The 25,956-nt window shown below is 40.7% G+C and overlaps 3 protein-coding genes across 5 annotated transcripts in view; 1 reads left to right on the top strand and 2 right to left on the bottom strand.

Annotated features, from left to right (window-relative positions):
* Positions 1-1,528: 1,528 nt before the first annotated feature.
* LOC146566559 (copine-3-like) lies at positions 1,529-10,552 on the bottom strand. 2 transcript variants are annotated; one of them, XM_085286101.1, is made up of 16 exons: positions 10,226-10,552; positions 8,685-8,854; positions 8,370-8,549; positions 8,204-8,278; positions 7,474-7,545; positions 7,313-7,390; positions 7,140-7,229; positions 6,439-6,537; positions 6,271-6,354; positions 6,091-6,150; positions 5,773-5,906; positions 5,401-5,455; positions 3,811-3,862; positions 3,578-3,711; positions 2,626-2,859; positions 1,529-2,509 (listed from the first exon to the last, which is right to left on the bottom strand). In XM_085286101.1, the coding sequence occupies exons 2-16, from the start codon at positions 8,841-8,843 to the stop codon at positions 2,390-2,392; spliced, it is 1,626 nt and encodes a 541-aa protein (XP_085142227.1). In that variant the 5' UTR covers positions 8,844-8,854; positions 10,226-10,552; the 3' UTR covers positions 1,529-2,389. The 2 variants fall into 2 exon arrangements, with proteins under 2 accessions (XP_085142227.1, XP_085142226.1); XM_085286100.1 differs by having other exon boundaries at positions 10,255-10,551.
* Positions 10,553-12,354: 1,802 nt separating this feature from the next.
* rmdn1 (regulator of microtubule dynamics 1) lies at positions 12,355-15,635 on the top strand. Its single transcript, XM_085286102.1, has 10 exons — positions 12,355-12,558; positions 13,039-13,144; positions 13,249-13,333; positions 13,530-13,689; positions 13,783-13,872; positions 13,962-14,017; positions 14,851-14,938; positions 15,021-15,051; positions 15,173-15,306; positions 15,424-15,635. The coding sequence occupies exons 1-10, from the start codon at positions 12,424-12,426 to the stop codon at positions 15,463-15,465; spliced, it is 927 nt and encodes a 308-aa protein (XP_085142228.1). The 5' UTR covers positions 12,355-12,423; the 3' UTR covers positions 15,466-15,635.
* Positions 15,636-17,893: 2,258 nt separating this feature from the next.
* The window catches only part of wwp1 (WW domain containing E3 ubiquitin protein ligase 1), a 30,010-nt gene continuing 21,947 nt past the window's right edge, over positions 17,894-25,956 (bottom strand). For both annotated transcript variants that reach the window (XM_085286097.1, XM_085286096.1), the window contains 11 exons: positions 25,881-25,953; positions 25,702-25,773; positions 25,116-25,204; positions 24,841-25,000; positions 24,389-24,522; positions 22,839-22,979; positions 22,627-22,747; positions 22,312-22,416; positions 21,961-22,057; positions 21,792-21,864; positions 17,894-21,389 (listed from right to left, as the gene is read on the bottom strand). In XM_085286097.1, the coding sequence (XP_085142223.1) occupies positions 21,290-21,389; positions 21,792-21,864; positions 21,961-22,057; positions 22,312-22,416; positions 22,627-22,747; positions 22,839-22,979; positions 24,389-24,522; positions 24,841-25,000; positions 25,116-25,204; positions 25,702-25,773; positions 25,881-25,953 (1,165 nt within the window). In that variant the 3' untranslated portion in view covers positions 17,894-21,289. The remainder of the gene's footprint in view (positions 21,390-21,791; positions 21,865-21,960; positions 22,058-22,311; positions 22,417-22,626; positions 22,748-22,838; positions 22,980-24,388; positions 24,523-24,840; positions 25,001-25,115; positions 25,205-25,701; positions 25,774-25,880; positions 25,954-25,956) is intronic.

Raw genomic sequence — 25,956 nt, 5'->3', positions numbered from 1 at the left:
GAAACGAGAGCATGCTCCCTTTCACAATATGTTTTACATATTGGGACCTGATAAAAAATGATTATGTCCTGACATTAATAACAACAACACATGACATTTATTTAACAAAAACTAAGTGCACTCCATGATCCAGCAGCTTGTAGCACCAAAACTTCAAGTACAGTATAACGTGGTTCACCTTTTGTGCCCTTGCTGTTTCGCGGATTTTTTTTGTGCAATTTTGCATGGGTTTTTTTGTGTGTGTTTTTTTACAGCCCATTGTGTCCTGCATCCTGATTGGCTGTAGACCACTGTCAATCAATTTTGTGCCATGTCTCCTGTACAGTACAGAATGCATTCAGCTTGATTGCCAGCAGTGTGACTCTGAAGTGCTGTACTGTATGTTTGTAAGTTTGTAACAATATCGACGAAACATTTTGCACCTGCGGGTGCCTTTGGTTTCATTCTATAATACTGGACTTATTTTTCTATGAAAGTTTGAACTTTAAGAGTGTTTAAACAAGAGATGAAAGTGTGAAAATGTTCATGCCTGAAAAGTGTAAAAAGTGTGTAGTGAGGGGTTTTACAGCCTTAAACATCTATAATAACTGTAAAAAATAAAGTTGGCTACTTTGCAGATTTCACCTATCGTGGGTTATTTTTGGAAAGTAACTCCCGTGACAAACGAGGGCCCACTGTACCAGCTTTAAATCTGTGTTCTGTTCGTTGCATCATTTTACATCGTGAGCCACGTATGTTGATCTTGTGTGAAACTTCCTTTTCTGTCATTGTACAGACATTTAGCTACAATAAGACATTTAAATATAAAAAAAGAAGTGTAATTTACACAGCATGTTTAGCTGCACGATAAAGAAACCCTGCTGTAGTAACTGAAATAAATCTGTCAGCATACAGTTAAAAGTCTGAAATGTATGCCCTCCTTCACATTTTCCAAAGCCACCCAATGGGCCAGATTGAAGACTTTGGAGGGCCACTTCTGGCCCCCAGGCCTTATGTTTGACATGCCCAAAATTATGATGGAGGAGAATAGTTTATTACATTTATTTGTTACTAGAAATTTATTTTACATTATCTGCAGTCTAAAATGTATATACACTATACACTACTATAATATACAGTAAGTATGAACACATGTTTCTGCATCAATCATGAGGATATAAATCCTCATGGAAATGTGTATACACACTGTGGTACTTAATCTAGTTAATAATCATGGTTACTAATTCACTTTTGCCGCCAGATGGCAGTTCCTTTATTTAATTTGGGAAAAGACTGTCGGAAGCAACCACTGTGGGCCACACGGGAGTCAAAATCATTTCCAACCATTATAAACAACAATAAATGTTCACAACGTATAAAATCTTGTTAGCAAACAAGGTTACATGTCAAAGTCTTTAATTAAGGTAGCAGGAGTCAGGTTGCTAGCTGGGAACATCCAGTGTAACAATGTAGACTCTGAGCTTTGTCTCAGCAGATATCCACCGTTTCCTTTTATGTTATGATCACACAACAAATAAGGTGCCATTCGTTTATGCAACAAATATAGCATTTAATCAGCAAAGCCATGTGTGAAGATGCACAGAGTACACTGTTATTGTTTCCTGTTATTACGATTTCTTATTAATTACATGCAGTGAACAAGCTGGAGGGTCTCAAATCACATGGAAAACACCTCAGTCACTCAGCTTGTTAGAGAAACTGTAATACTAGTGATTTACATAGATGTTGTGAAAAAGTCAACTGCACAACATTAAACTTGCTGTTTAAGGCCATTTGGGTGCTCTTTGTTAATTGTAACAGAAACTGATTTCTGAGCGATTAAAAGGATAAGGTTGGCTTGCACGCTTGTTCAAAGCCACTTCCTGTTTCCTTTCATCCTGACCACTGTGATGCTACACCTTAGGCAGCTGTCATGCAACCACTTGTTTAGAGCTTTTGCAAAAGGGTGACTGTTGCTCAACCACCCACACAGTGATGACATCATGGAGAAGAATCCCAAATTTTAGCCTGAGGAAGCATTTCCGCAGCCATAACGATGTCCTGCTCTGGATTTTATTTGTGAGCCATGCAAGCTGAAACTGATCGTCATTGTATACAAATATTAAATTATTATTATTTATTTATTTATTTATTGGTTAATGTATTTTTTCGGATGGCATGTGATTTTAAATAGCATTAACTGCTTTCTGAGTTGTTCCAGTTTACCATTGTAGATTTCACCTCAGAGTTGATTTGCTGCTTTCCAGTGTTCCAGTGTGAAGCAATCATTAATCTGTAAATCTCAAAAGGTTTGCCCAACACGGATTGACACCCCTCTATGCACTGAATGTAGAAAGAGAGACAAACAGGAAGTGCATTGGAGATACTCGAGTACATTTAACCTGCTTTACTAGGACGGCTCAGGAACATTAAAAAGATTAGGTGGTTTCAGCTTGTAGGCATTGAAGAAGGATGCGACTTGATCGGGAAGCTCTGCCAGCACGCTCTGCGCCAGGGCCACGCTGTTTCTCTGCAAACATAAATTCACAAGAATGAGAAGTCGGCTTGTTCAGCAGCACTCAGGTTTGCGCGTGTGTGCTGAGCAGAGGAAGGCTGGCTGTCTAAAGCCTCGGAGCTGCTGCCTACCTGGAAATTTCTGAAGGGCACAAACTGCACGATGTCTCTGGAGGCGACGACCCCGCTGGGCGCCTGCAGCAGTTTGTCATCGCTGTCCAGAAACTCCATGGCGCTGAAGTCTGCCCCGCCAACACCCACTATGATGATAGACATGGGCAGACGAGAGGCCTCCACGATAGCGGCACGTGTATGGTCCATGTCTGTGATCACTCCATCCGTGATGATAAGCAGCACAAAGTAATTCTGCACGATGACAGAAAAGTAGATTACAGAGTTGGGGATTAGATGGCACATATATATTCTGAAACACATATACTTGTATACACTATATACCAATGTTAAGCATTTGACCCATATACTCAAATTATTTGTGGCTCATATACTTTGGTCAAGTATTATCTACATTTATATCGTAAGTCTGCACTTTTTTGTATGAGCACCTGTTGATGCACGGTGGTTATTTTGGGATTTAATTTAACTTTGACAGTTTTATGGCCTATTGAGAAAAGCTGTAACATATGGGTAGTCACTCTAAAAGTTCAAACTGTCCAAAGTTGTAGAAATCCCCAAGTGATACAAATTATATCTTAATTTGCAGGTAAAACTGCTCTTAAAGTCATAAAAATGTCAAGCGGATTAATTGTTTTTACCTTTAGGCTGGCATAAATCTGTCATAATGAGCCATAAAAATGTTGGATGCTAAAATTTGAGAAGAAAGCCCAGAAAGTTAGACAAAGCAGGTGTTCATCAGGTGTATATCACAGAAAAAGCCAAGTTGTGTAAAGTAGCTAATTGTTGTAAAATAAAGATTTGGACACAGTTGGGGAAACACATACAGTTTAGCATATTATGCAGATGAGAAAACAGAAGCTCGCACAACAATGTCATGGGAGCAAAACAGCAGAAGGGTGACTGAAGTGTTTGTAAGCAGTGAGTGTCTAAACACTTCCTGCTTCCTTACTGAGGCCACGTGCTGGTGGAGAGCTTGTCTGGCGAAGTGGGCCACATGGTTGATGATCGGGGAAAAGTTGGTGGGACCCCAGAGCTTCAGCTGAGGCAGACAGTGTCTGTAGGCATCCACCACGCCCTCTATGCCTGCGGCACACACATCCACAGGTACAGTGGTTCACCATTACAGCATCCATGGGCAACTTTCAAGAACCAAACACAGCTTTGTGAGAAGTTTAAACCTGCCTGAACAGAAGGGATTTGCTGGATTGAAATTGACAGGAAACTCATGGGACACCTGTAGGAGTAAAATCAACAAAAGCTTTAGACGACTGTTCAAGAGACCTGTGTTTGACATGACACAACACGGGGGCGAGGGGGGGGGGGGGGGGGGGGGGTACATGAACGATAAGAAGCAAGCACAGTGTGTTTGTATAAGAATATACATATGTCGCAGTTGGAATTGATGCCTCACAGCAAGATGGTTCCTAGTTTGAGTCCTAGCTGGAGCCTTTCTGGGTGCACGCTGTCCCTGTACCTGGGTGGGTTTTCTCTGGGTACTCCAACTGCCTCCCACAGTCCAACAACATGCATGTTAGGTTAGTCAGTGAATCGAAATTGGTCATGGATGTCAGGCAATGTGGTAAAAAAATGGGAACTTCCAGTCTAAAGCGCTTTGAGTGATCAGTAAGATTGGAAGAGATCATAAATGTCAGGTGAAATAAACATATAGTGTAAGCTGCACGCATATTTGACTGGCTTTGATTATAATGGAAACCCTGAATAATTGGCCATTTAACCTAGCCGGTGCTAGCAAACTAGCAGGCGGGTTCCCCGAATGATCTGAAGCTAATGCAAAGTTAACCCAAGCAGATATCTTCCTAAAGCACAACTTTGAATATGAAAAGCTCTTGGTGGGACTCTCGCTCTATAGCCGTGAGCGGCCTATCTGGAGCTTCGCTTGTTCTCCTGCTGCAGATGCTGCAGTGATGTGTGGCCTCAGGTCTTTGGTACTCTTGGGGGCTGCGGATGGGGGGCGTTATCCCAGCCTCCCACCCTCATTGTCACGTACATTTTGTGACAAAGACACTCACTCTCTTGCTCACATACTCTCCACATACTCTGCTGATTTGCAAATCTGTGCATCTTTGTATTTTTGTTCAGGCACTGTACTTGTGTTGTCTTACAGATGCAGAGGTCGACAAAAAAAGGTTGTTTTTTCCCCTTCTGCCTCTTAGCTTGCCACCGTGCTGCCCATTTTACATATAATGTAATAACTGAAATAACACTCATAATGAAACATGTGAACAAGAGCCACAACCCAGCATAAAGATCATAATTCTGATTGCAAACGTTTCCAGACACGTCAGGACACAGAGAAAAAAGAACAATAATAAAGAAGCTGATGTTACAAACTGCTGCATCAGCTCCCTAATGAGGGATCATTCAATTGTTCATCAGGCTCACAGCATCACGCCTTCTACTGCCGTGCCTCAGCAGCTGAGCTACGCTCCACCACCCTACTGTTCATTGAGCATTACCAGTCAGAGCAAACTGCCTTTCATACACAACGGGACACTCAACAGCCCCAAAACCACACCATCATGTGAGTGCGCTCTGAATTCAGCAGTCACATCCAAGTAACGAGTGGAAATGCCGCAGCACTGGTCCTTTGAGACACTGCAAATTTCCAGTGCTTTTCAATACCCACAATTCCAGCCAAGAGAGAGAGGATGAACACAATAAAGCACCTTAATAACTCAGTGATATCGAAATAACAACTTTGTGTCACACATATGGCTCAATGATGCTGTTTCTTTAATGAATATTTCATACCTGCCAGGATGGAGGGAGCTGGGCTCCAAAACCAAACACAGGAAACATCTTCTTACTACACAGAGACAGAACAAACTCATGAGCTCATCGAGCGGTAGATCAGTGGGCCCCAAGTTTGAACAGAAACTAGTTCCAGGGAAAATGTTAGTAGGTGATTATCAAGGATGCTGCCGCTAAAGATTTTTAATATTAACACTGTAAGTAGCAAAAAGGTTAATAATTTCTGGGGGGGGGGAGGGGTTGGTGTAAGTTGGTGATAAGACTCTTTCATTCTGCTCAACTCTGGCTTAACATGTTGTTTTTTTAGTATCTGTTTCTTCCTCTGATATCATTACTTTAGATGGTGGGATGATGTAGGATGCTTGGGTTCACCTGTCGTAGTCCTGGATGACATTGCCCACTGACCAGATGGCTGCCAGGTACTCATTGTAGCCCTCTGGGCTGATGTAGTGGAGGGACTGAGGAGACCCCGGATCCCCGTTAGAGCCCGTGAAGTCAATGGCGATCTGGACCGAGAGGATACGGGTCAACATACAGAGAGCTTTTCAGTCACCAGGTAAACGTCTGACATACTTCATATGTATTCTGCGAGTTTCAGAGTGCCGTGCAATGTGACAGTCAATTTAGAAATGTTACAAATCTTACCAAACAATTTATTTACTTTAACAATAAAAATATTTCCACACTCACAGTGAAGTTGATTTGGCATCCACCCATGATATAATCCAGGAAGGTGTATTCCCTCACTATCTGTAAAAGTAAAGAGTACGCTAACAACGTGCAGCAATGCACAATGTACAGAGATCCAAAACAAACCTGGTGGGACATATGTTGTAAAATCGAGGCAGAGTAACAGTTTTAATTCCTTACCTGGCACTGCCGGATGCAAACGACCCCGGAGTTTTTATAGCTTTTCTTCATTGACTTTTTGGGGTTAATACATTCGAATTCAGCCTGAAACGAGACCATGTTAATGTCAGTGTAACATAAACACTATAACACACACGAGACACACACACAAAACATAAAGGGCCTCACCGGGGAGATGTGCGTCCCCGTTTGCATCTCTGCTAGTGTGGTTTTAAAGCTCCCAATGAGATCATGGGAGCCGCTGCTGTGATGGTCGTAACAGTCAACCTGAGGACGCAAAACAAGAAGAGTTTTCTCTAACGGGGGACCACGTAAAAACTACTGCATGAACAGTTCGGATCATACAGGAGGAGAGAAAGAGTAAACCATGGTTGATGATGAAGTTCTTGGTCAAGGTGAGAAAATTACGTCTTTTTTTAGACTGCTGCCAAAACCCCCACTAATCATTCACTATTTACAGTCAGTGACGAAGTGTCATCATATTCTGAACACCTGACATATGGAAAGAGTGCAAACAGTTATCAGTATAAATGCAAAAGCTAATGCAGTAAGTCAAGTGAGTAAACAAAGAGGAAGAAAGCCTCACCTGGTGATGTCATGAATCGTGCATACATGCATGTAGCGCTTATCCAACTGGGTCACAAGCACTCCCTTTATGTTTGGGAGATTTGTAAGATAATAAGAGAATTGCAATTACAAGATTAGTTATTAGTCAGCAGTGTGGTCAATAAAGCCAATTCGAAAATTTTAAAAAGTGAGGGAGGGGGATGAAATCCACTGTTTCACCCATTGGAGTGTTACTTAAGAGGTGCTTACAGGTTTTGTTAATTGGGTGCATTTTATTGTGCAGGTTCACTGAATAGAATTACCTTAATAGGCTTCTCCACATCTCCTCCACAAAGAGTTCGCAATGAGATGCGGAACGGCCTCCATATTGGATTCAGGTTGTTGTACACAACCTGCATAAACAGGTTACCGTGAGTAACGAGTCCACGGGAATTTAGTGCACGCCGATGAAGGACCTGATGGTAAATGTGTGTACCTCTGTCCTGTGAGCCAGCTGCCATCCAGTTTCTGTCTGCTTGTAGAATTCCAGGAAAGGGTCGGACCACCACAGATACTGACAAACCATTCCCAGTTAGTCATTCACAGAACTTACATTTAATGAACTTTATTAAAAAACCCTGAAGCAACTTTCATTACCTTTTTGTCCAGCCTGCGGGCAGACACTTCAAAGTTTGCTACCCTGGTGTCTGTGATTTCTTCAGCACAGATCTATCAAAAAGGAGAAAAACATAAAGATTTGTGCAGTTTTATACTGAGGTTCACAGTGGTTTTCTTTTATGTAAAAGATTAACATAACCTCAGCTATATACAAAAAAAATGAAGCCAATTTAAAAGTGCAATTGCATTCTTTCTGATGGCCAGCAGGGGGCAGCTTCTCTAGTTTTAAAAAGAAGTCTGATTGTACAGAAATCTATGAGAAAATCAAACAATTTCTCCCTTCATGAATTACCTTAGTAATATTTTCCCAGTAGGTTTATGGTCTAAAATGATAGTTTTACTTCTTAATTATTACAGCATGGTGTTCATTTTGTACACTATGGTTTCATTTATCACAAAACAGTAGACAAAGCAGGACAGTAACAGTCATATCCATCACTTGGTTAGAAATTAGCACAAGTAAACTGCAATTTTACACTTACAAACCCAGCCATGAGCCCTGACACTTATATTAAACTACAGGAAGCCAATCAATCACTACAAGGGTTCCACAGCATTTGTTTGTAGCTTGCTAAAATGACTAATTCTAGCAAAATATGAGCAAAATCAACCCTACAAGCTAAGCATATTCTTATTTTTACACACATAGATGCATACAGAAGGACAAACTGGAGAAACTAAGTTCACACAGACAAAAGAGTCAGCTCACTGTGATGGTCCCACGGCCTGCCGGCCTCCTGTTCTTCAGCAACAACGGCCGCGTCATCTGCTTATTAGAAACGACCTGGACACAAATGATGGAAACAACAAGGAGCGCTAAAGCAGTGGGCGAACGACCAGTGTTTAAAGAGCAACCTGATAAAGGGGAAACTTACCTGCCCGAGGGTGCATTCAAGCTCTCCAAGGAAATCATCGTCACTCAGGTCGTAGGTATCGTTGTCGATATCATACACGCAGAACTTCAGCCTCTGCACCGTCTCGAAATAGTAATCGATCACAAACCTCTTAGCAAACTTCGGATTCAGGCAGTTCAGGATCATCTCTGTGCGGCCAAACTAATTCACAAAGTAAAAAAAGATGTGTAACGTAAGTCACATGACTTAGGTTAGAACATATTATTTAATGCCAGCCATAGATTTGCAGTCTTAACTGTTATATGCAAAAATCTCGTACCACTACCAATTACATACCTCATACCACCGAGAATCTGATGTGTTGATGTACAAAGCACACAGAGGGTCAGACTTGGAGAAGACGTCCATGTCCATTAGGTTTTCACAGGAGATGCTCAGCTCCACCTTAGTGGCACATTGGGTGGCTGTGGGCAGTGGGGCCCCACCTGAGGCCATTGCAGCTGTTCCTGAAAAAGATAAACCACAGAAATGTCTTCAGAGCACTTCCATCTTCTCAAAATGCTCTCTTGACTTGTTACTACATATTACTCAATCTTCAGTCATGACTTTAGTCAGGTGGTAGTGGTGGTTGTCCAAAGTAAGGCAGGCTCAGATGGTCAAATGCCACCACAACCAGGCCACTAAGTTCACACATAAATCGCTGAATACTACGCCACCTGGTGGTATGTCCACAGCAATTTAAGAACAAGCACAGTCCTAGAGGCAGTGTGCCAACAAATGATCGTCTGCCAATTTAAACTGCTATAAAGAACTTGTTGGTCTATAATATGATAGATATGTCAAATGTACCCTCATGAATGATATCAAGTCATCTTGAGCCACAAACAACATTCTTGTCACAAGGTAGAAGCCGCAAACAGTTTTTGGCAGTGACTTTTTTTTATACTTTCTTTTTATTGTTTTTCTTTAAACATTAGAGGGCAACAACAAAACAGAACATAAAAAGAAAAATAATAATGATAGTGACCTTTATTTATCCAGTTAAAAAAAATCTTGTTGACATCAAAAATGTCTTCTTTTAAGAGTAATCTGGCCAAGAGGAAGCAGAAATTGCAACAAATATAACAATAGTTATGTAAACATATTTTGAGTGGAAAAAAAGAACCGGATTGGTTATAATGTATGTACAATAACAGAGACTTATAAAGATACTTGAAAAACTGGTAATTTTTTTTAAATTCTATTTTACCCCTTTGTAAACCCTGTTCACCCAAGTCTATTTACCAACATTCGTAAAGATATTAGACATAAAAAAACAACACAGAAACAAATCAGTTTTTTGGCAGGCGATCACTTTTTGGCACAGCATCTGGAAGCCGGAGCTTAGGCTACACAAACCCTTGATTTACACACAAAACTGCACACACATTTATGGATCTATCAGAAGTGCAGGAAAAGTCACGTTTAAAGGGACAGAAGTGAAAGTATGGGTGAGTTGTAACTGATCACGTGACTGTAATTTCAGAGCTTCGAGCGAAATGTTAGAACACCGTCAATCAATCAATCAATCAATCAATCAGTCAATCAATCTTTACTGACAGACTTTATGTCATAGTTAAAAATAAGTAAATAAATCAACTGGATCTCTCTCTCTCTCACTCACTCACACACACACACACACACACACACACACACACACACACACACAAATAGACATATATTTAATTTTGCTGTGATGACTTTCCCCTAGATTTCTAGCTTTGTAGTACCACCACCGAATAATGTAAGTTACCGTTACTCGAGCTAACACATGCAGGCAGTGACAGTTAGGTGGAGCTCTAACAACCACACCACTTCTCCCTTTCACACTACGTTACCTTTTCATAATGCTTACTGGTTCATTTACCTGTGTAGTTGTTGACAAATATACACTTTTTTCTGCCTCTGTTCTGAACGCGTAACGTTAATCTGACGGCAACAGCTGTGTTGTCGCACTGGGTGGAGCCCACACTCTGCCCTGCCCAGTGTTCTGCTCGCTTCACAACTTCCACTAATTTTACAACTACTTTTACCTGAAGTTGAAGTTTTGTGTAAATGCCTGTTTGGTGTGTCTGCTTCACCTGGACAACATTATATTAACAAACACGCTGTTGTAACATTACTGTACGATAGGCGCTTCATATTATGCCGGAACGTTCTTGTGTTTCTGTTGTTTCTCGTCGAGTCGATAACAAAGCGGTACAGCGTTGTCCGGGGTGCATTCAAGAAAAGTGTTTTGCAGCTGTGCTGAACACCAATTTAAGCTGCTGTTGGTGATGCGACCAGGCACCATCTAGTTAAAAGCTCTGGGAGACTTTTCTCTGGACGGACTGTGAGTAGATATTCATTTAGCTTATAGAAGAGCTGCTGTGTTGTTTTCAAACCAGTGTTGGCCAATAAACAGACACCTGATATGTCTAATTTTGAGCTGTTCTCAATCCAAACGACTGCATCGTTTTGTCTAATAATATTCAGAGAAGAGCTTTTCCGTTTAGCGTTTTCTATAATACCTAGTAATGCTAAGGTAAAAGGCTAGCTTCTTAAACTTTTGAACACCAGTGTTGGTCAAGTTACTTGAAAAAAGTAATCAGAAACTAATTACTGATTACTTCCCCAAAAAAGTAATCCCGTCACTTTACTGATTACTTATTTTCAAAAGTAATTAATTACTTAGTTACTTAGTTACTTTTTTAAAAACACGATTTACAACCTGAATAGGTAATAAAGTGATAGATCTTTCAGCTCAATTCTACTTTTTCTACATAATCCATCATACAAAATGTAATCAAATGGAAAGGTCCCCTTTTAAAACTTGTTTTATTAGTTTTAATCTTTTAACTTTATGCATCAAGCAAAAATTTAATTATATGCAACATTCTCTGACTGGAAGAAATTTGTTTAATATTTAAACCTATTTTCTGCACATTCCAGCATTAAAATTAATATATGTTTTGTGTTTACACTCACTCTTTCAAATAGATGCAAGTAAAACAAGTAAAACTTGCGGTCCTTTTGCTCTATTTTCACCTGTAAAGCAGGAGCAGGGTAGGCGGAGGTTTACCCTGGTGCAGGTGTGCTGCAGCGGTCAGTGGAAGAATCCACGAGTTTCTCTGTGAGTTTCCCATTACGTCTTTGGGCACTTGGTGCTTGCTCAGAAGTTTAGGGTTTTTTCTTCGCTGTAAAAAGAAGTTTTCTTCCCACGCACTACGGAGGCTAATGCTTTTGTCACTTTTTATGGAATCAAACTCAAAATAAGGTCAGTACTTCCACGATTTAAACGCTGCACGCTCATACTCTCTCCCGCACTCCATATATTATCCATGATCCATTGTTGATCTGCACACAGCTGTTGTCACCAACGTGGCACTCGCTTACGTCACTGTCATGAGACGTTCTCGCAAAAAAATCACGGTTTTAGTAACGCAGTAACGCAGCGTTCCTACGGGAAAGTAAAGGTAATCTAATTACCGTTTTTGCAATAGTAATCCCTTACAACACTCACCACTAACTGGAAGGATATCCTTGAATATTTATTTAATTCTGTTGTTTATTAAACTATAACTTTTCTGCTGACAAAACACCACTCAGTCGATTTTCAGAGACAAGATAATTAAAGGTTTGGGATTTAATACATACAGCAAATAATTTATACATGCTTTTATACAAGCATGTTGTAATAAATATGACGTTAATAACAAATTTATCCTGGTGAAGCATGAATAAAAGAGTATTTCATGTTTTGTTTTTTTCCACTGTAAATGTTTGAACATATAAAGAGAAAAATAGGCACATTTGCATTGGGTAGAATACATTTTTATTTTAAAGTAAGGATATTTTGTTCCGGCTTCAAAGTATTTACAAAACTGACTTTTATCTGCTCTAAAAATCCACGACTTAGTCATTCATTTATTTATTTTGCAACGTGTTTAATTTGTGCTCTTGAACGCACCATCCCCCCGCTCCGGGGACTCTCACCGAGAGGTTGTAAGTTTGTCAGTGTAATGAGTGATCACTGATAGTGTGGACCTGTGATAAGATGGCTGGGAGGATTATAACACGGTGTGTGAGCAGGGCTTTAGTGGAGTTTGGGTCTGGCGCAAACTGCGTAAAAAGCAGAGGGACAAACCGAAACTACTGGACTGCTCTACGAAGGACTTCCACCGCTCTGACTGTAAATAACGATGCTTCTTTCTCATCCAAAATAACCCTGCTTCATTCATTATCACACTGCTTTCTTTATCTTTATGCGAGCTCCGTGATTTGCGCTCAGGAAGGTCAGTGGTGCCACTTCCTCAGAGCTTCATATTTGATATATAGGTGAAGGGGCAACGGGTTTGTAAATGCTGTCAGAGCTGCTTATCCATGCAGGAAGAGAACTACCAGCACTGTATAGGAATGATGCTGCTATGCTTGTCAGCTGGCTGTATAATTAAACTGGATCTCAGCGTTAGTTTCACCTAGAACTTCCTGTAACGTTCCCGTGTGGACTGAAGAATGCATTGACCCCATGGCTTCACAGTCCAGCTCTGGGTTCAGGTTACTCAGGGTCAGCACAGACGCCAAGAATGACTTTGAATGGGAGACAGTCTGTTCTTGCCTAGCGCTTGCATTCACAAGTGTGTTTTTGTGTCACTTCCTCACTTGTGCACAGAGTGGACGGGCTGCATTCCTGTTGGGGCTCCCTGCGCTGTCGTGCCTTGGCTATGCAGCTTATCGCAAGGTGCAGAGTTCAGCTGTGGTCTGCGCTTTAGATAGAGGTAGATGGCAAACTCAAATACGAACATGTGCTTTTTATTAGGTTTGATCTAGTGAATGTCAGCTGGGCTTTATGGCTGGACTAGTGGGTTTTGTGTCTGTCTAGGGGAGGTTTTGGAGCAGGCTGACTACCTGTACAGCTGTGCAGAGACAGAGAAACTCTACCAGCTGCTGGTGCAGTACAAAGACAGGTAAGGAGAGTTCAGAGGGTTTATTTATTCTATTTGATCTTTGGTTTTTTTGTCTTTGTGTGTGTTTTTGTAATACAACAACCACATGCCACCAAAGCAAAGTGTTTTACCATCCACTGGGTGTAAAGTTATGGTTTGTGTTTTCATTCAGTCTGAATTTAGTTGGACAATAATGACTCTCTTTGTGTGTGTGTAGCAACGATGCAGAGTTCCTGTGGAGATTGGCCCGGGCTTCTCGGGACCTGTCCCTCCTACCCAACATCGAGGCCGGGCGGAAGAAGCAGCTCACGTTTGAGGCCTTTGAGTACGCCAAAAAGGCCCTGGAGAAAGATGACCTGTGCTCTGCAGCTCACAAGGTGCGATTGTGGTTTCTCCGAGGCCAACTCGACACTCACAGGATGTTGATTACGAGTTTTAACAGGTTTCTTTTTCGTCCGCTCGTCACACAGTGGTACGGCGTGTGTCTCAGCGACGTCGGGGATTATGAGGGTGTCAAGGTTAAAATTGGAAATTCGTACATCATCAGGGATCATCTAGAGGTGAGAGGACCTTAAGGTGGAAGTCATGTGACCAAAATCACACCGTCATATTTAACATCGGAACACTGATTTTTTTTCTTTCCTCTTAGAGAGCCATCGAGCTCAACCCTAAAGACGCCACCTCCATACACATTTTGGGTTACTGGTGAGACTGCTTTTTGTTTTCGTGGGTGTTTTTTTGCTTTTTAACACTGTGAGTGAAAGGAGGGCTCCCCTCTCTCAAACTAGCTCTGTGTGGTTGAACTCTCACACCTACAGGAGTGTTTCTTCCACAACTTTCATGGGAGTGCAGCTGGAATTGGAGTAAATTTAGAAAAAAATAAACAATGCAGTTGTGACTCTCTGCGGCCCAAGGAATGTAAAATGAAATAGATGTCGACTAAATGTGTTGGATGAAACTTTAAGATTAAAATCTTTACCATACGTTCATTTGGTAAAGCTGGATCAGTGTCTGGATTTCAACCAACATGATTAATAAGATAAATGACTAAAAAGCCCTTGAAGCAACTTTCTATGTGCAAATCCCAGAATATATACACTGATCAGGTATAACATTATGACCACCCTCCTAATATTGCATTGGTCCCCTTTTTCTTTCAAAACAGTCCTGATTCGTCGAGGCATGGACTCCACTAGACGCCTGAAGGTGTGCTGGAGCATCTGCACCAAGATGTTAGCAACCAATCCTTAAAGTTCTCTAAATTGTGAGGTGGATTGGACTTGTTTGTCCATCACATCCTGCAATTACTTGATTGAATTGAGATCTGGGGAATTTAGAGGCCAAGCTTGGACCTCAAACTCATTGTTGTGCTCCTCGAATCATCCCTGAACCATTTTTGCTTTGAGGCAGGGTGCAGTATCTTGCTGAAAGAGGCCACAGCCATGAGGGAGCGCCGTTTGCATGAAAGGGTGTATATGTGTGCAACAAGTAACATCCACATGGATGGCACCTAACATATGCTGTCCTTTGTCTCTCAGGTGCTTCGCTTTTGCTGAGCTGCCGTGGTATCAGCGCAAGGTGGCAGCTGTAATATTCTCATCACCACCCGAGTCTACATACGAGGAGGTGAGCACCGCCCAGTCTGAATCTGACATCCTTTGCTTTCTTACTAGCTGCACAGTGAGTTTTGTTTTTCTGTGTCTTTCAGGCTTTGGCATTTTTCCTAAAAGCTGAGGAAGGTAGAGTACTGTCACCAACACGGTTCTTTAAAAATAATCACAGACAAACATGTGTCTGTGATTTAAAAAAAAAAAAAAAAAAGCAGTCAGCCGACAAACATTTGTCTCTTGTTTTTCCCAGTCGATCCAAACTTCTACAGCAAGAACCTGCTGATGCTCGGGAAGACTTATTTAGCCATGAAAGACAAGGAGAAAGCACTGCTGTGGCTGACCAAAACAAAGGAATACCCTGCTCACACGCTGGAAGACAAAGAGGTACACACACACCCTGACTCCAGACTTATGATTTACTCTGTTTTTGTATATTTCAGTTTAACTGTATATCAGTGGAACTGTTTAACTTAATCAGTGCATGCTCCTCTTCCTCTGCAGGTCCACAAGGAAGCTGTGGATCTCCTGAAGAAGCTGGGATGAAGCTCGGTGAAACATGACGCCCCTCTGGACCCTTAACAGCTGCTAACAAGACTGTTTCCTAAAGATTTTCTACTTCATTATTAACTATAAAAACCGAACAGTTGCCGGCTTCGCACACAGAAATCACACATGCCTTCAAGAAATAATAAAACAATGTCCTGTCGTTAGTAGTTTTGTATGTTGCGTCGTGTATTTCATCTCATTTTATCCAAACTTCAGAGTTCTAAATTCACCATCTGAATATTGCAGCAGAAAGCGAGACTTCCCCGGGCCTGACAACAATTTTCCAATTTTCTGTTGTCCAGTTGGACCGTAGCTTCAGTTTCCCGTTCTTAGCTGACAGGAGTGGCACCCCGTGTAGTCATCTGCTTCTAGGTTTGACAAGTTGTGCATTCAGAGATGCTCTTCCGCATATCTTGGACGTAATGAATGGTTACTTGAGTTCCTGTTGCCTTCCTATTAGCTCAATGCATTTTTGCCCATTCATCTCTGACCTCTGGCATCAGCAAGGTGTTTCCATTTGCTTCTTTCCAGATTAAAAACAAATGAACTCTGCGTGAACCTTTTACTTTCCACAGAGGATTTCCATGGAGAGTTCAAGTTGTGTTTTTGCAGAACCAAGAGAGACATCTTTGTGACATCCATGTTTACCAGCACAGGGTGAGCTGAGCTATTCAAGTGTTGGCACCGTGAGTGCTTACTAATCGAGTCACGCTCGCACACATTCTTCAGAACAGTACTTCTTTTTGGATTCATGAATTCATTCCCATCAAAACAAAAAACGAGTATTATGAATGCCACTGAGGTGAATCCTAAAAAAAGGCAGATGTATTAAAGTTTTGTGTTTTCTAATAGTATTTTTACATTTATTTAGTTTTTCTTTTTTCTGTGTATTACTGTAGGGTCTTTAAATCACAATATATAGCGCCTTGAGGTAACTGCATACAGATTATCGGTGTGCCATAATTCAACTTTTGGTATCGATCTGATACCAATAAATCCGATGCCAATACTGATAACCATGCTTTCAACTTACAAAGGTGGTATAGCTCCATGTCTCATGATTTATGAGAGGAATCATCATCAACTTGTAAATTCGTAATGACAACTAAATAACTGTTATTCTTACTCTTCCATGAGAATGAGTTAATACAATAAAAAACGCTTTAGCTTTTCATGTATTTTGCAAAAAGTTATTTTAAAACCTGGAATGTAACTGTGCCCAACTTTAAAGCACTTTGGGTCAGCTTCTGTTGTTTAAATGTATGTTTTTTATTTCCATAAAACAAATGAACACAATTCAGTGGGTTACATACTGAACTCAGAGGATAGAAACAAAGTATCAATCCCGTCATGTTAGAATTGATCCAATACCATTATCCGCGTTGGTATTAATACTATTGATACCTTGATCTTTACACCCACCACTAATACAGAAATCCTGGGTTTCCTTGACCATATCTACTTCTCTATTTACGCTTCCTTGTTTTAATTATGTAAGCACTCCCTTACAATTTCCCTCAAAACATCTATCCAAGTCAAGAATTGTTAAGGTGTACTATTGTCAATGTCTACGATCAAAAAATGGCTTCATAAATGTGAATACAGTGGGTTTACAATAAGGTGCAAACCACTGATTGCCAGATTAGACTCTCTGCCAGTCTACATCCAAAAGAAAAGAATGCATATCATGTCTCCTGTCAAACATGAAGACTGAATGTTATTGGCATGTATGGCTTCCAGTGTAACTGTGCTGTTAGTGTGTTTACTGATGATTGTAAATGGTCTGTACTTGTATAGCGCTTTACTTAGTCCCTAAGGACCCCAAAGTGCTTTACACTACGTTTACTGATGATGAGGCTGCTGGTAGAAGCAGCAGGGAGGATTGTGAAGCGTACAGGGCTGTACTCTCTGCTTAGATTCAGCCAATTTCTGCAAAACTGATCAGCTGGTGCTTCACATTTCAAATGGATAATGACGCAAAACAAACTGTAAAAGCAACTCAGTTTCTCAAAGCAAAGAAATGGGTTATTTTTTAACATCCAAGTCAGTCACCTGATCTCAAGCAACAAGCAGCATGCAGCAACTGAAGATGACTGCAGTGAAGGCCTGGCAGAGCATCTCAGTGGAGGAAACGCAGCATTCGGTGATGTCCATGAGTTGTGGACTCCAGTCACCTGCCTCACAGGACTTTCATCCAAGTTTTCAAACAACGCCTAAGTTGAGATGTATGTTAGTTTGTTAAATTACTGTTGGACCAAATCCCTTAAAGACCAAAATTAAATTTTTGTCATGTAGAAATAATCCCAACAGATTCTTTAAGTCACATCAGTGTCATTTCCAAACCTTGTTTTATTTTTCTCCTCTGTATATAATGCCCCAAAGTCACAGGACACACACAAAAAAAGAATGAAAACATGAATCAATGCGGGGGTTTATTCACTTATTTATTTGTATCTCATAAATCATTCTCTCTCTATTGAAAATGGGTGAAAGCAGATTAAAAATGAAACTTCTATACACATCTTCTCCAGTAAAGGGGCATTCTGTACAGTGTAGTTTGTGTTTACAGTGTGTATCTACACGCGATATGTTACAAGTTTGGATGCATTTCAGATCGCCTAAACCGCAGCAACTTCCCCGCTGCATTAAGTTGATATACAGCATCGTTACTCAACTCTACTTTGTTTCCGATATTCACGTGATACTTCGGCGAGTTACTGGCTGTGATGAAGGCGATCTGAAACGTCCATCTACTTCTGATAAGAACAAAGGCATCACAGATTTCCATCAATGGCGCGGCGGCTCTGTGTAAGTAATTATAATATTTAAGTACTTCATTTACTGTCTCTTTTTTACAATGAATATTCACATACAGTTGATTTTCTTTGATTAGAGGTTTCTGTTCAAAAGGAAGCACAGTTATGCAGTTTTAACGTCTCTTAAAAGTCGGCTCCTTTTGCTACAGAGCAATGCATCTCTTCATGTTGTTGTCCCTCGTTTCAGCGCTTCATCTCAGAGAGCCGAACAAGTTATATACACCACCGATCGTTTTACTAAATCACGAGCTCCTCAGAGGAATCAAAGTCTAAATCAGCTTGCTGCTGTTTGCAGTGGTCTTTAAATAAAACAAAAACAAACCCCACACACCAAAGATGAGGAGAACGGCCTGCCACTGGCTGAGTTATTTTCTTTTTTTTTTCCTGCATTTAGACCACTGACTGAGAGTAAGCACCAGAGTTGTCATTTACAAACAATGGAGTTTCAACATAACAGCGAGGCAGTTAAAGAAACAAAAAGGACCAGGGGAAATTGGGGGTGTAAAGATAAAAACACACAACAAAGCAGTGTGTCATCAGGCTGATGCTGCATTAGGGCCTAAGATGCTGAGGAGTTGCCACAAAAGATTATTTTTAATTTAAGGACATCAGTCTAAATACGGAGGTAAATAAATGAGATTGTATCATGTGGTTAAGACCCGAATGCTTGGGTCAGGTCGTCATTTTGTGTAGATGAAATGTAGTTGCCTTCTTGGGGTGCAACTGTTTTTTTGAACCTCACTGTGACACGACATGGACAAATCTGATTTATTTGTTGTGCATTATGTTGGTTAGGTGTGATGCCTGTCACTCAAGAACAACGATAATACCCGCCGTCCTCTGAAACATGACGGCTTTATAGCACACGCCAGTTTGAGATAACTCAAAGAGGCAGAAGAAAGCCAGCTAAGCAAACGCGCTCTTTTTAAGTGAATCTGTGCTTGTATGAAGCTGGCAAGAAAAATGGCATCAGTGTGATGTAAGGGTGGGGTGGGGGGGTGACTGAGAATGTCAATGCAGGATGTAAACAGACAGCGCCAACAACAGTCTGAGAGGAAATCATAGGAGAGCCCTCATTACAGAGGTGACTGCACCTACGATGGTCTGTAGGGGGCACATGTGTGCTTTACACCAAGACAAAAGCCTTGAACTCTTTCCCTCTACAGCGAGTGCGTCTGGTTCTGTTAGGATCTGACAATTTGCTGACATGACTGACTCCGTTTGTAATTGATTTAAAACACTGACAGCCAGCTGTGCTAGCAGCTGCACTTATGGTGTTAATTTGAAAATCCCAGGTGACTTCCTTCTTGGGTTATTTCATTCATAAGATTTTCAGAAAACTTGACCTCTGATGTTGACTTTGAGGTAGAAGTCACTGAGATTTGAAGTCAAATTAATACCATTAAGTATCAATTTGAAATCTTAGGCCTCTGGCTCTGACTTCCCCTCTGACTGTATATTTTTACTGTTATATTATTACATTTAAATCAGATGGATTACCTATTTTAATTGCTATTAACACTAAGACCTGAGTGGCTTCATGTCTATGTGTCAGATTCTTTTATGATGAATGAAACATGACACATTAAAGAACCTCGAACGCGAGGTCAAAGTCACCAAGATTTGAACTTGTCCGAGGTTTATAGTAGATACACGTAGGGTATAAATTTGAAAATCCTAGGTCACCTCACTCTCATGTTCAAAGTTGGGTGTGACTTTTCCCACCTGGTGGGGTGACAACAATACCTCATCAAGGTCACTGAGATTTGAACTCATCTGAGGATTGTAGATGATCCTAGACGACATCTTTCACAGGTTTTCAGAAAACCTGACCTCTCGAGTTTGAATTTCAGTGACCTTGACTTATCAGCCTTTTACAGCTGAGGGCTAAAAATGTTCAGTTACAAAAACAAATCTGGCTGGAGAGGAATGACAATGGGAGGGGCTGAGGGTGGAAATGTGGAGATTTTGGCCAACACAGAGGACCTGGAATAGCAAGCGTCTTGCGGAAAAACTCTAAGAACTGGTGGCCCAATATCTTTAAAGACACTTTATTCTCCTTTAGTTTGACACCTGTCTGTAGCTCATTATTTAGGTTAGAGTAACCAGCTTTGCTCTTGTAGCTTCACAGTGTGCAAGCAGACTGCAGCATAGGCAATCTGCAACATCTCATGTGGGATCTCTAGCTTGAAACTTTAATCCATGAAGTTCCCTCCATTGTCACACTCACATGTGTGCGTTTAAAAAAAAAAAAAAAAAATCACTCTTTTGTTTCCCCAAACATGTTCTGTCTCTGGGCCGGTGCCCAGAATTTCATTGAGGGAAAAAAGCAAAAACACTAGAACAAAACAACACTGGGTGTTTCTGTGCTTCCAATCAGTCCAATTGCAGTGCTACATTTTTTTTTTTAATGGTAGCAATGAGCTTATTTAGAAACGGAGAGATCCATGCTAAAAACTATGTGTGCGGTGGAGGGTGGGCATAGCAGTCTTCTCATCTTTAGAGGCAGCATGCAAGTGCACCAAAATTGCAAAATTACTATGAGTCCGACAGGAGCAACAATTTCAGGCACCAGACCCCGATACTTCTACTCTAGCCTTTTAAAAGCCCTATAGAACTAGAGCTTTAAAAGGAGACTGCACTTTATAAAATCCTCTCAAAAACAATTTAAATGTCTTTTTAAAAGCCAGTCAGCAGTGGTGGAGGAAGTGTCAAAAACCCAAAAACCCAAAACTATCAGTGATTTCTGTTTTTGAACAAAGAGCAAAATGCTGTAACGCTTGCATATTTCATGAAGGTGTATTATATAGATATATATTTAGATATATAGGGACTGGGGGAAGAGGGCTGCAGCAACAATTATGCAGCAAATTAGGATTTGGTTTGAAATGACAAAATAGCTTATATACAGTGGTGGTTATCTTGTGCAATTTTTTTAAGTTTGTTTTTCTTGGCTGAATAAACAGCGATGGGAGAGGAAGGGAACTAGAAGAGGACTCCTCCCTCTATTCTTGGCCAAATCCTTCTGTTTCCTCGATGGCAAAGAGCAGCTTCTCTTTCAGCTGTTCGTAACTCTTGTAAGGAGGCAAGTCCAGACGGTTGAAACTGAAAAGACAAAAACGGAGACAAACAAACAAAGACATTTTTAAACTGTGTTTATCAGATCTGAAATAGGTTGGGAAAAAATCAATCCCATTACCCAAGAGTATAAAAGTCACTAGGCAGGATACTTAGGCAGGCTACCCAGAGATACTTGGGGATTTGTTTAATTTGTAAATAATTCTGCTGTTATTTTGAATATTCCTAACAAGCCTTCTTGTGTTTTCTGCTACTAGCTGGTTTGCTGGCCAGGTTGCTACTCTGGTGGTCCTTGATATCATTTATCCTGCAGTCAGACAGCCTGTGGGACTCCACCAAAACTGTACTAAAGTATACTGATGTAAAATTCTGTGCACAACATTACAAGACATAGTGGTCAAGTAGAGAGGTCAAAGGTCAAGCACTCACCACGTGTGGCTGCGAGGAAGCCACGTGTCTTTCCCCACCTTCTCAATGCAGAACTTCTGCGGTCCGTTACTTCCTGCAATGCAAAGGAGAAAGAGGCTTAAGAAAAAAAATGAAAGCATTAAGGAAATATAAATAGTATGTTTAGTAAGCATGCTCGTCTCTCACTGACCCATGAGCTCAGCAAAGCCGCCCAGAGGAAGCCTGCAGGTTCCAGTGACAAACTGCATGAGCCGTAGTCGCACCTCATTGTCGACCTCTTTTACCAGCTGCAGGGAAGGAAATGACGCCAGAACATTCATCACTGACTTTCTACGACTCGTCAAGGACCTTCATCCACGTAGGTTATACGGGGAATTTACGGCAATATGAGACACATTAAGAAAAAAAAACAAACGCTATTTCTTGAAGTTCAATTATTTTATCAAATCCTGCACTAAGAGCTTGTTTTACTGCTACTTGGAGGGAAAGAAAGCACAAACTGAGCAAACAGAACAAACTGTGAGGCTGTGCATTTCTGTACCTGCCAGAACCAGATGATCTGTTTGCTGTTCCTGGTGTAGTGACGATACACAGTGTTTCTCTGCCAGTCCTGCAAGTCTACTTCCTGCATGCCACACAGCATCACCTGGTTTAAACACATACACACAAACACAGAGGATATAAACCAACATCATTCCACTGTAGTTGTGTATGCTTTGATTTCCAGGTTTAATTCAAACAAAAATAATTCTGTGGCATGTAGTAAGTTGGTTATTAAATTATTATTAGGTATAAGTTAGTATTACATTTAAACAGACAACGGAAGTCATTAAAATAGATCAAAAATGGTGCTCACCTCAAGCTCCTTTTCATCAAAGTACTGGAGCCACTGAAGTGGAACCACCTCATTGAAGCCGTCGAGAAAAGCTTTGGTTTGACCTTCCACCCCACGAGAGAACCTCCACTCTGCCATTAAACTGCAAGCCAAACAGTACAAATCTTCTTTAATATGTACTTTAAATGATATTCAGAGGTGAGTTTTTTTTTGATAAAACAAAGACTGTGAACCTGATGTACTCCTCCTTGTTCTCTTCAGTGACTTGGATGTTGGCACCATTGGGTTTGAGGTCATGAGAGGTGATCTTCCCCAAGATCTCCATGTCCACGGAGAAGAACATCTCCAGACCGCATTCCTCGATGTTGTTGTCCCTGAGGAAAGACTCAGATGTTGCCAAAGTACAACCAATTTTTAACACATCACGGAGACGCACAGGGAACTGTGTTTGCTTCAAACGCTCTGGATTTTTATCTCTGAGATATTCTTAAGTTGACCTTTTTGTACGTGGATAGCCTTTGCTCTTTCCATACTTCTGCGGTAAAAGGGTTTTCTGACTTCTAATGCAGGAGGTTAAGTTTAGTTAAGAATGAGTAAAAAGCAAATAAAGCAGGGGCAAAGCTACTATAAATAACCCCATTACAAGATGTTGTCTGGCTTTCTTCACTGTCAGCCATTCCCAGCTTTTACTTTATTGTTAATTCAATCAAAACATGGTCTGCATTTTAGTTTCTTCAAAGCTGCCAACTTTTCCACCTAACTCTTTCATTCTTTTAAACAGCTGCGTTAGGTCACTGCTCTGTAATGCTGCACACCGCATGAACCAGCTGCAAAGCACACTGATTAATCAAACTGCATTTGTACTTGAAGATGTCATTGAGGAGAAACACTTGAAGACATACAGGTGAAACCGTACGAAAAAAACGTTCAAAACTAAGTTCAGTAGTTCTTGCTAATATAAGATTAGCGGAACAGGTCGTTTCCTGTATGAAAACAACATCCTGACAAAATGACGTTATTAAAAAGCCTAGTGAGCCACAGATTAAATGGAAACCATCACAGGTGGTCAAGACACTTCCAAATTTTACAAAGCTTTCATAAAAGCTATTTTGAGGATTCAATATAAAACACAACATGTTTGTGAGCAGTGGGAAAGGGACAAATGTTTTCCTTGAGGTCTCTCACTTCTTTAAGTAGTTGATTTTATGGGGTGTTCTTAGCCAAATAAGTGGACAAAAACCAGAGTGTTGTATGTTATGCACTATAAAACCTACCGCAACATATAGTGGACTGCATAAATGAACCGACTTGACTCCAGGTGTCATTTACAGTGTGTTCATTGTACTCGGGACCAAAAACAAAACAATTATGCAGTTTTCCAATTATGCAATTATGCAGAGTCTTGACTCAGCAATAGTTTGAGAAATGATACAGATATATTTGATAAGCCTTATTTGTACACAGCATTCCAAGAGCAACACTTTGATATGACCTCCATTATAAATAAAGCCTAAATAAACTGCACAATTTGTTCTATCAACAAATTTGCTTGAAAAGCACCCAATAACAAAAGTTCCTTAATAACGGTCAAGAGACCTTGAAAGTTATTCTAAGCAAAGTCAAGCAAAGAGAAACTTTCTAAACAATCAAATTAAGAGTACACTCTGTGGCTCTTTAACCAAAAGTCAACTCAGTAATAAGTGCAGTGAAATTAATTTTCTAGCCATGCCCTCTTCTCAAATGAATACAATATGGTAGGACTAACACATGAGAGATCGATTACCTGATCCATATGAGTGAGTTGTAGAACTCTGGGTCAATGGACTCAAGGTCTTTGAGTATTAGCTTCTTGTTCAGCATGCGTTTGTAGAAAGGCAGAGAGAAGCCTGTGTCAATGAACTTGCCATGGAAAAGTGCCTGTGGGTAATCAAGAGGAGATAAGGTTCTTTAACTGCTGGTCAATCAGAAAGCATCAAGATAAAGAGATTGCAGACAGTCTCACAGTGTAATTGCATATTAACAAAATAAGTAAATATTGGGAAGTGTAAAACAACACTGAACACTTTTTCTCTTGAGCTCTTATGATTTTGAAATAACTTTATCCAAAATATGACTTGTCTTAAAAAAAAGACTGGATGTGAGACACTGGTTGACAAATCATGTGTAATCTACTGTAACACAACCATCTGTGTTGTCATGATGGTTTTAATGTGTGCGAGAATCAAGTGAATGTACCATTGCAATAAAGCGGCCTATGAAGCAGAAGTAGGAGAGGTGGTCGGGGTTGATGGCTGACGCTGGGTTGATCTGCAGACAATAGTTGCTTTTTCCAGCGTATTCAAACAGACAGTACATGGGGTTCAGCACTTCATGGGACAACAAGAAGAACCACTCTCTGAAGAGAAGAAGGAGATGGAGGGCCATGAGCTGCACATTTTCATTTACTCTTTATACACAAATATTCTTTGGAATTCTTTAAAGTTAAAATTATATTTCAGTGTCTTTATTACCGGGCCAGGCCACCGTAATCCAGACCCTCCTCGCCTCTGAAGATGACGTACAATCGCCTCCTCAAGTCGTAAGGCTTCAGGGCCATAATCTAAGAGACAGTTAGCACACACACAACATCAGCAAGTGATGAGTGCACAGTTGTGAATACAGATTGTACAAAAATAAATAAAGAACGCTTGGTCGTTAAAGTATAACACAAAGTCTGTTCAACTTCAGGGATATCATTGTGCCCAGCTAGGAAGCAGCAGTCACTGTGAATCCATTTTAGCTGCTTTGTGCAAATCAAAGTGACAACGGGTGCACTTGAAAGACAACCCCCAAAACAGACCCCCAGTCAGTCAGAGGGATAAGGAGAGAGTAATGGTTCACGGGGCACTGCCTGCAAACCCACTTAGTGTTTGGGGGTTGTCTTAATTCCACTACACCCATTGTCACTTTGCACCAAAGCAGATTTTCAAATATTTTCTTGTAAAACAACGGGGGGCCTAGCAAAAAAAGTTTGGGAACCACTGCACTAAGGTACTACCTTATGCTGTAAACATCATCTTAAACACAAAGATGACAAAAGGAAAAGGACGCACTTACTTGCTGAAAGGAGTCTTCAAACAGTGTCTGCCTGGAGACAGTGATCTTCACATGGCTTGGGAGAGCATTAGACTGAGTGGAGACAAGAACAAAAAAGGTATTAGAGTGGGATTAGGAAATTGGAAGATCAAGTTAATCTCTCACCGTCTTTAATTCGTTAAGTGAGAGGAAACACAAACCTGGCACAAGTAGCGGAAATGGGCAAGCTTCCATCGAAAGCTGCGCTCGTATGCAATCTGAGGGCCTTTGGTGCTG

This window comes from Mchenga conophoros, linkage group LG9 (assembly GCF_057382185.1).
Source record: "Mchenga conophoros isolate Kocher_MC1m ecotype Shallow Benthic linkage group LG9, M_conophoros_male_GT1.1, whole genome shotgun sequence".
Taxonomy (NCBI): domain Eukaryota; kingdom Metazoa; phylum Chordata; class Actinopteri; order Cichliformes; family Cichlidae; genus Mchenga; species Mchenga conophoros.
The sequence above is the reverse complement of the archived record's forward strand: the minus strand, read 5'-3'. Positions and strand labels throughout refer to the sequence as shown.

Bases quoted from the DNA above. Each gene is read 5' to 3' on its own strand.
- LOC146566559 (XM_085286101.1), bottom strand. From the start codon at position 8,843: ATGGCCTCAGGTGGGGCCCCACTGCCCACAGCCACCCAATGTGCCACT. The intron at 5,907-6,090 runs GTGAGTGTGGAA...CTCTCGGTCCAG, and splicing joins GATGCCAAATCAACTTCACT to ATCGCCATTGACTTCACGGG. The intron at 5,456-5,772 runs GTGAACCCAAGC...GTCTCTGTGTAG, and splicing joins GTCATCCAGGACTACGACAG to TAAGAAGATGTTTCCTGTGT.
- rmdn1 (XM_085286102.1), top strand. From the start codon at position 12,424: ATGGCTGGGAGGATTATAACACGGTGTGTGAGCAGGGCTTTAGTGGAG. The intron at 13,334-13,529 runs GTAAGGAGAGTT...GTGTGTGTGTAG, and splicing joins CTGGTGCAGTACAAAGACAG to CAACGATGCAGAGTTCCTGT. The intron at 14,939-15,020 runs GTGAGCACCGCC...TGTGTCTTTCAG, and splicing joins CCGAGTCTACATACGAGGAG to GCTTTGGCATTTTTCCTAAA.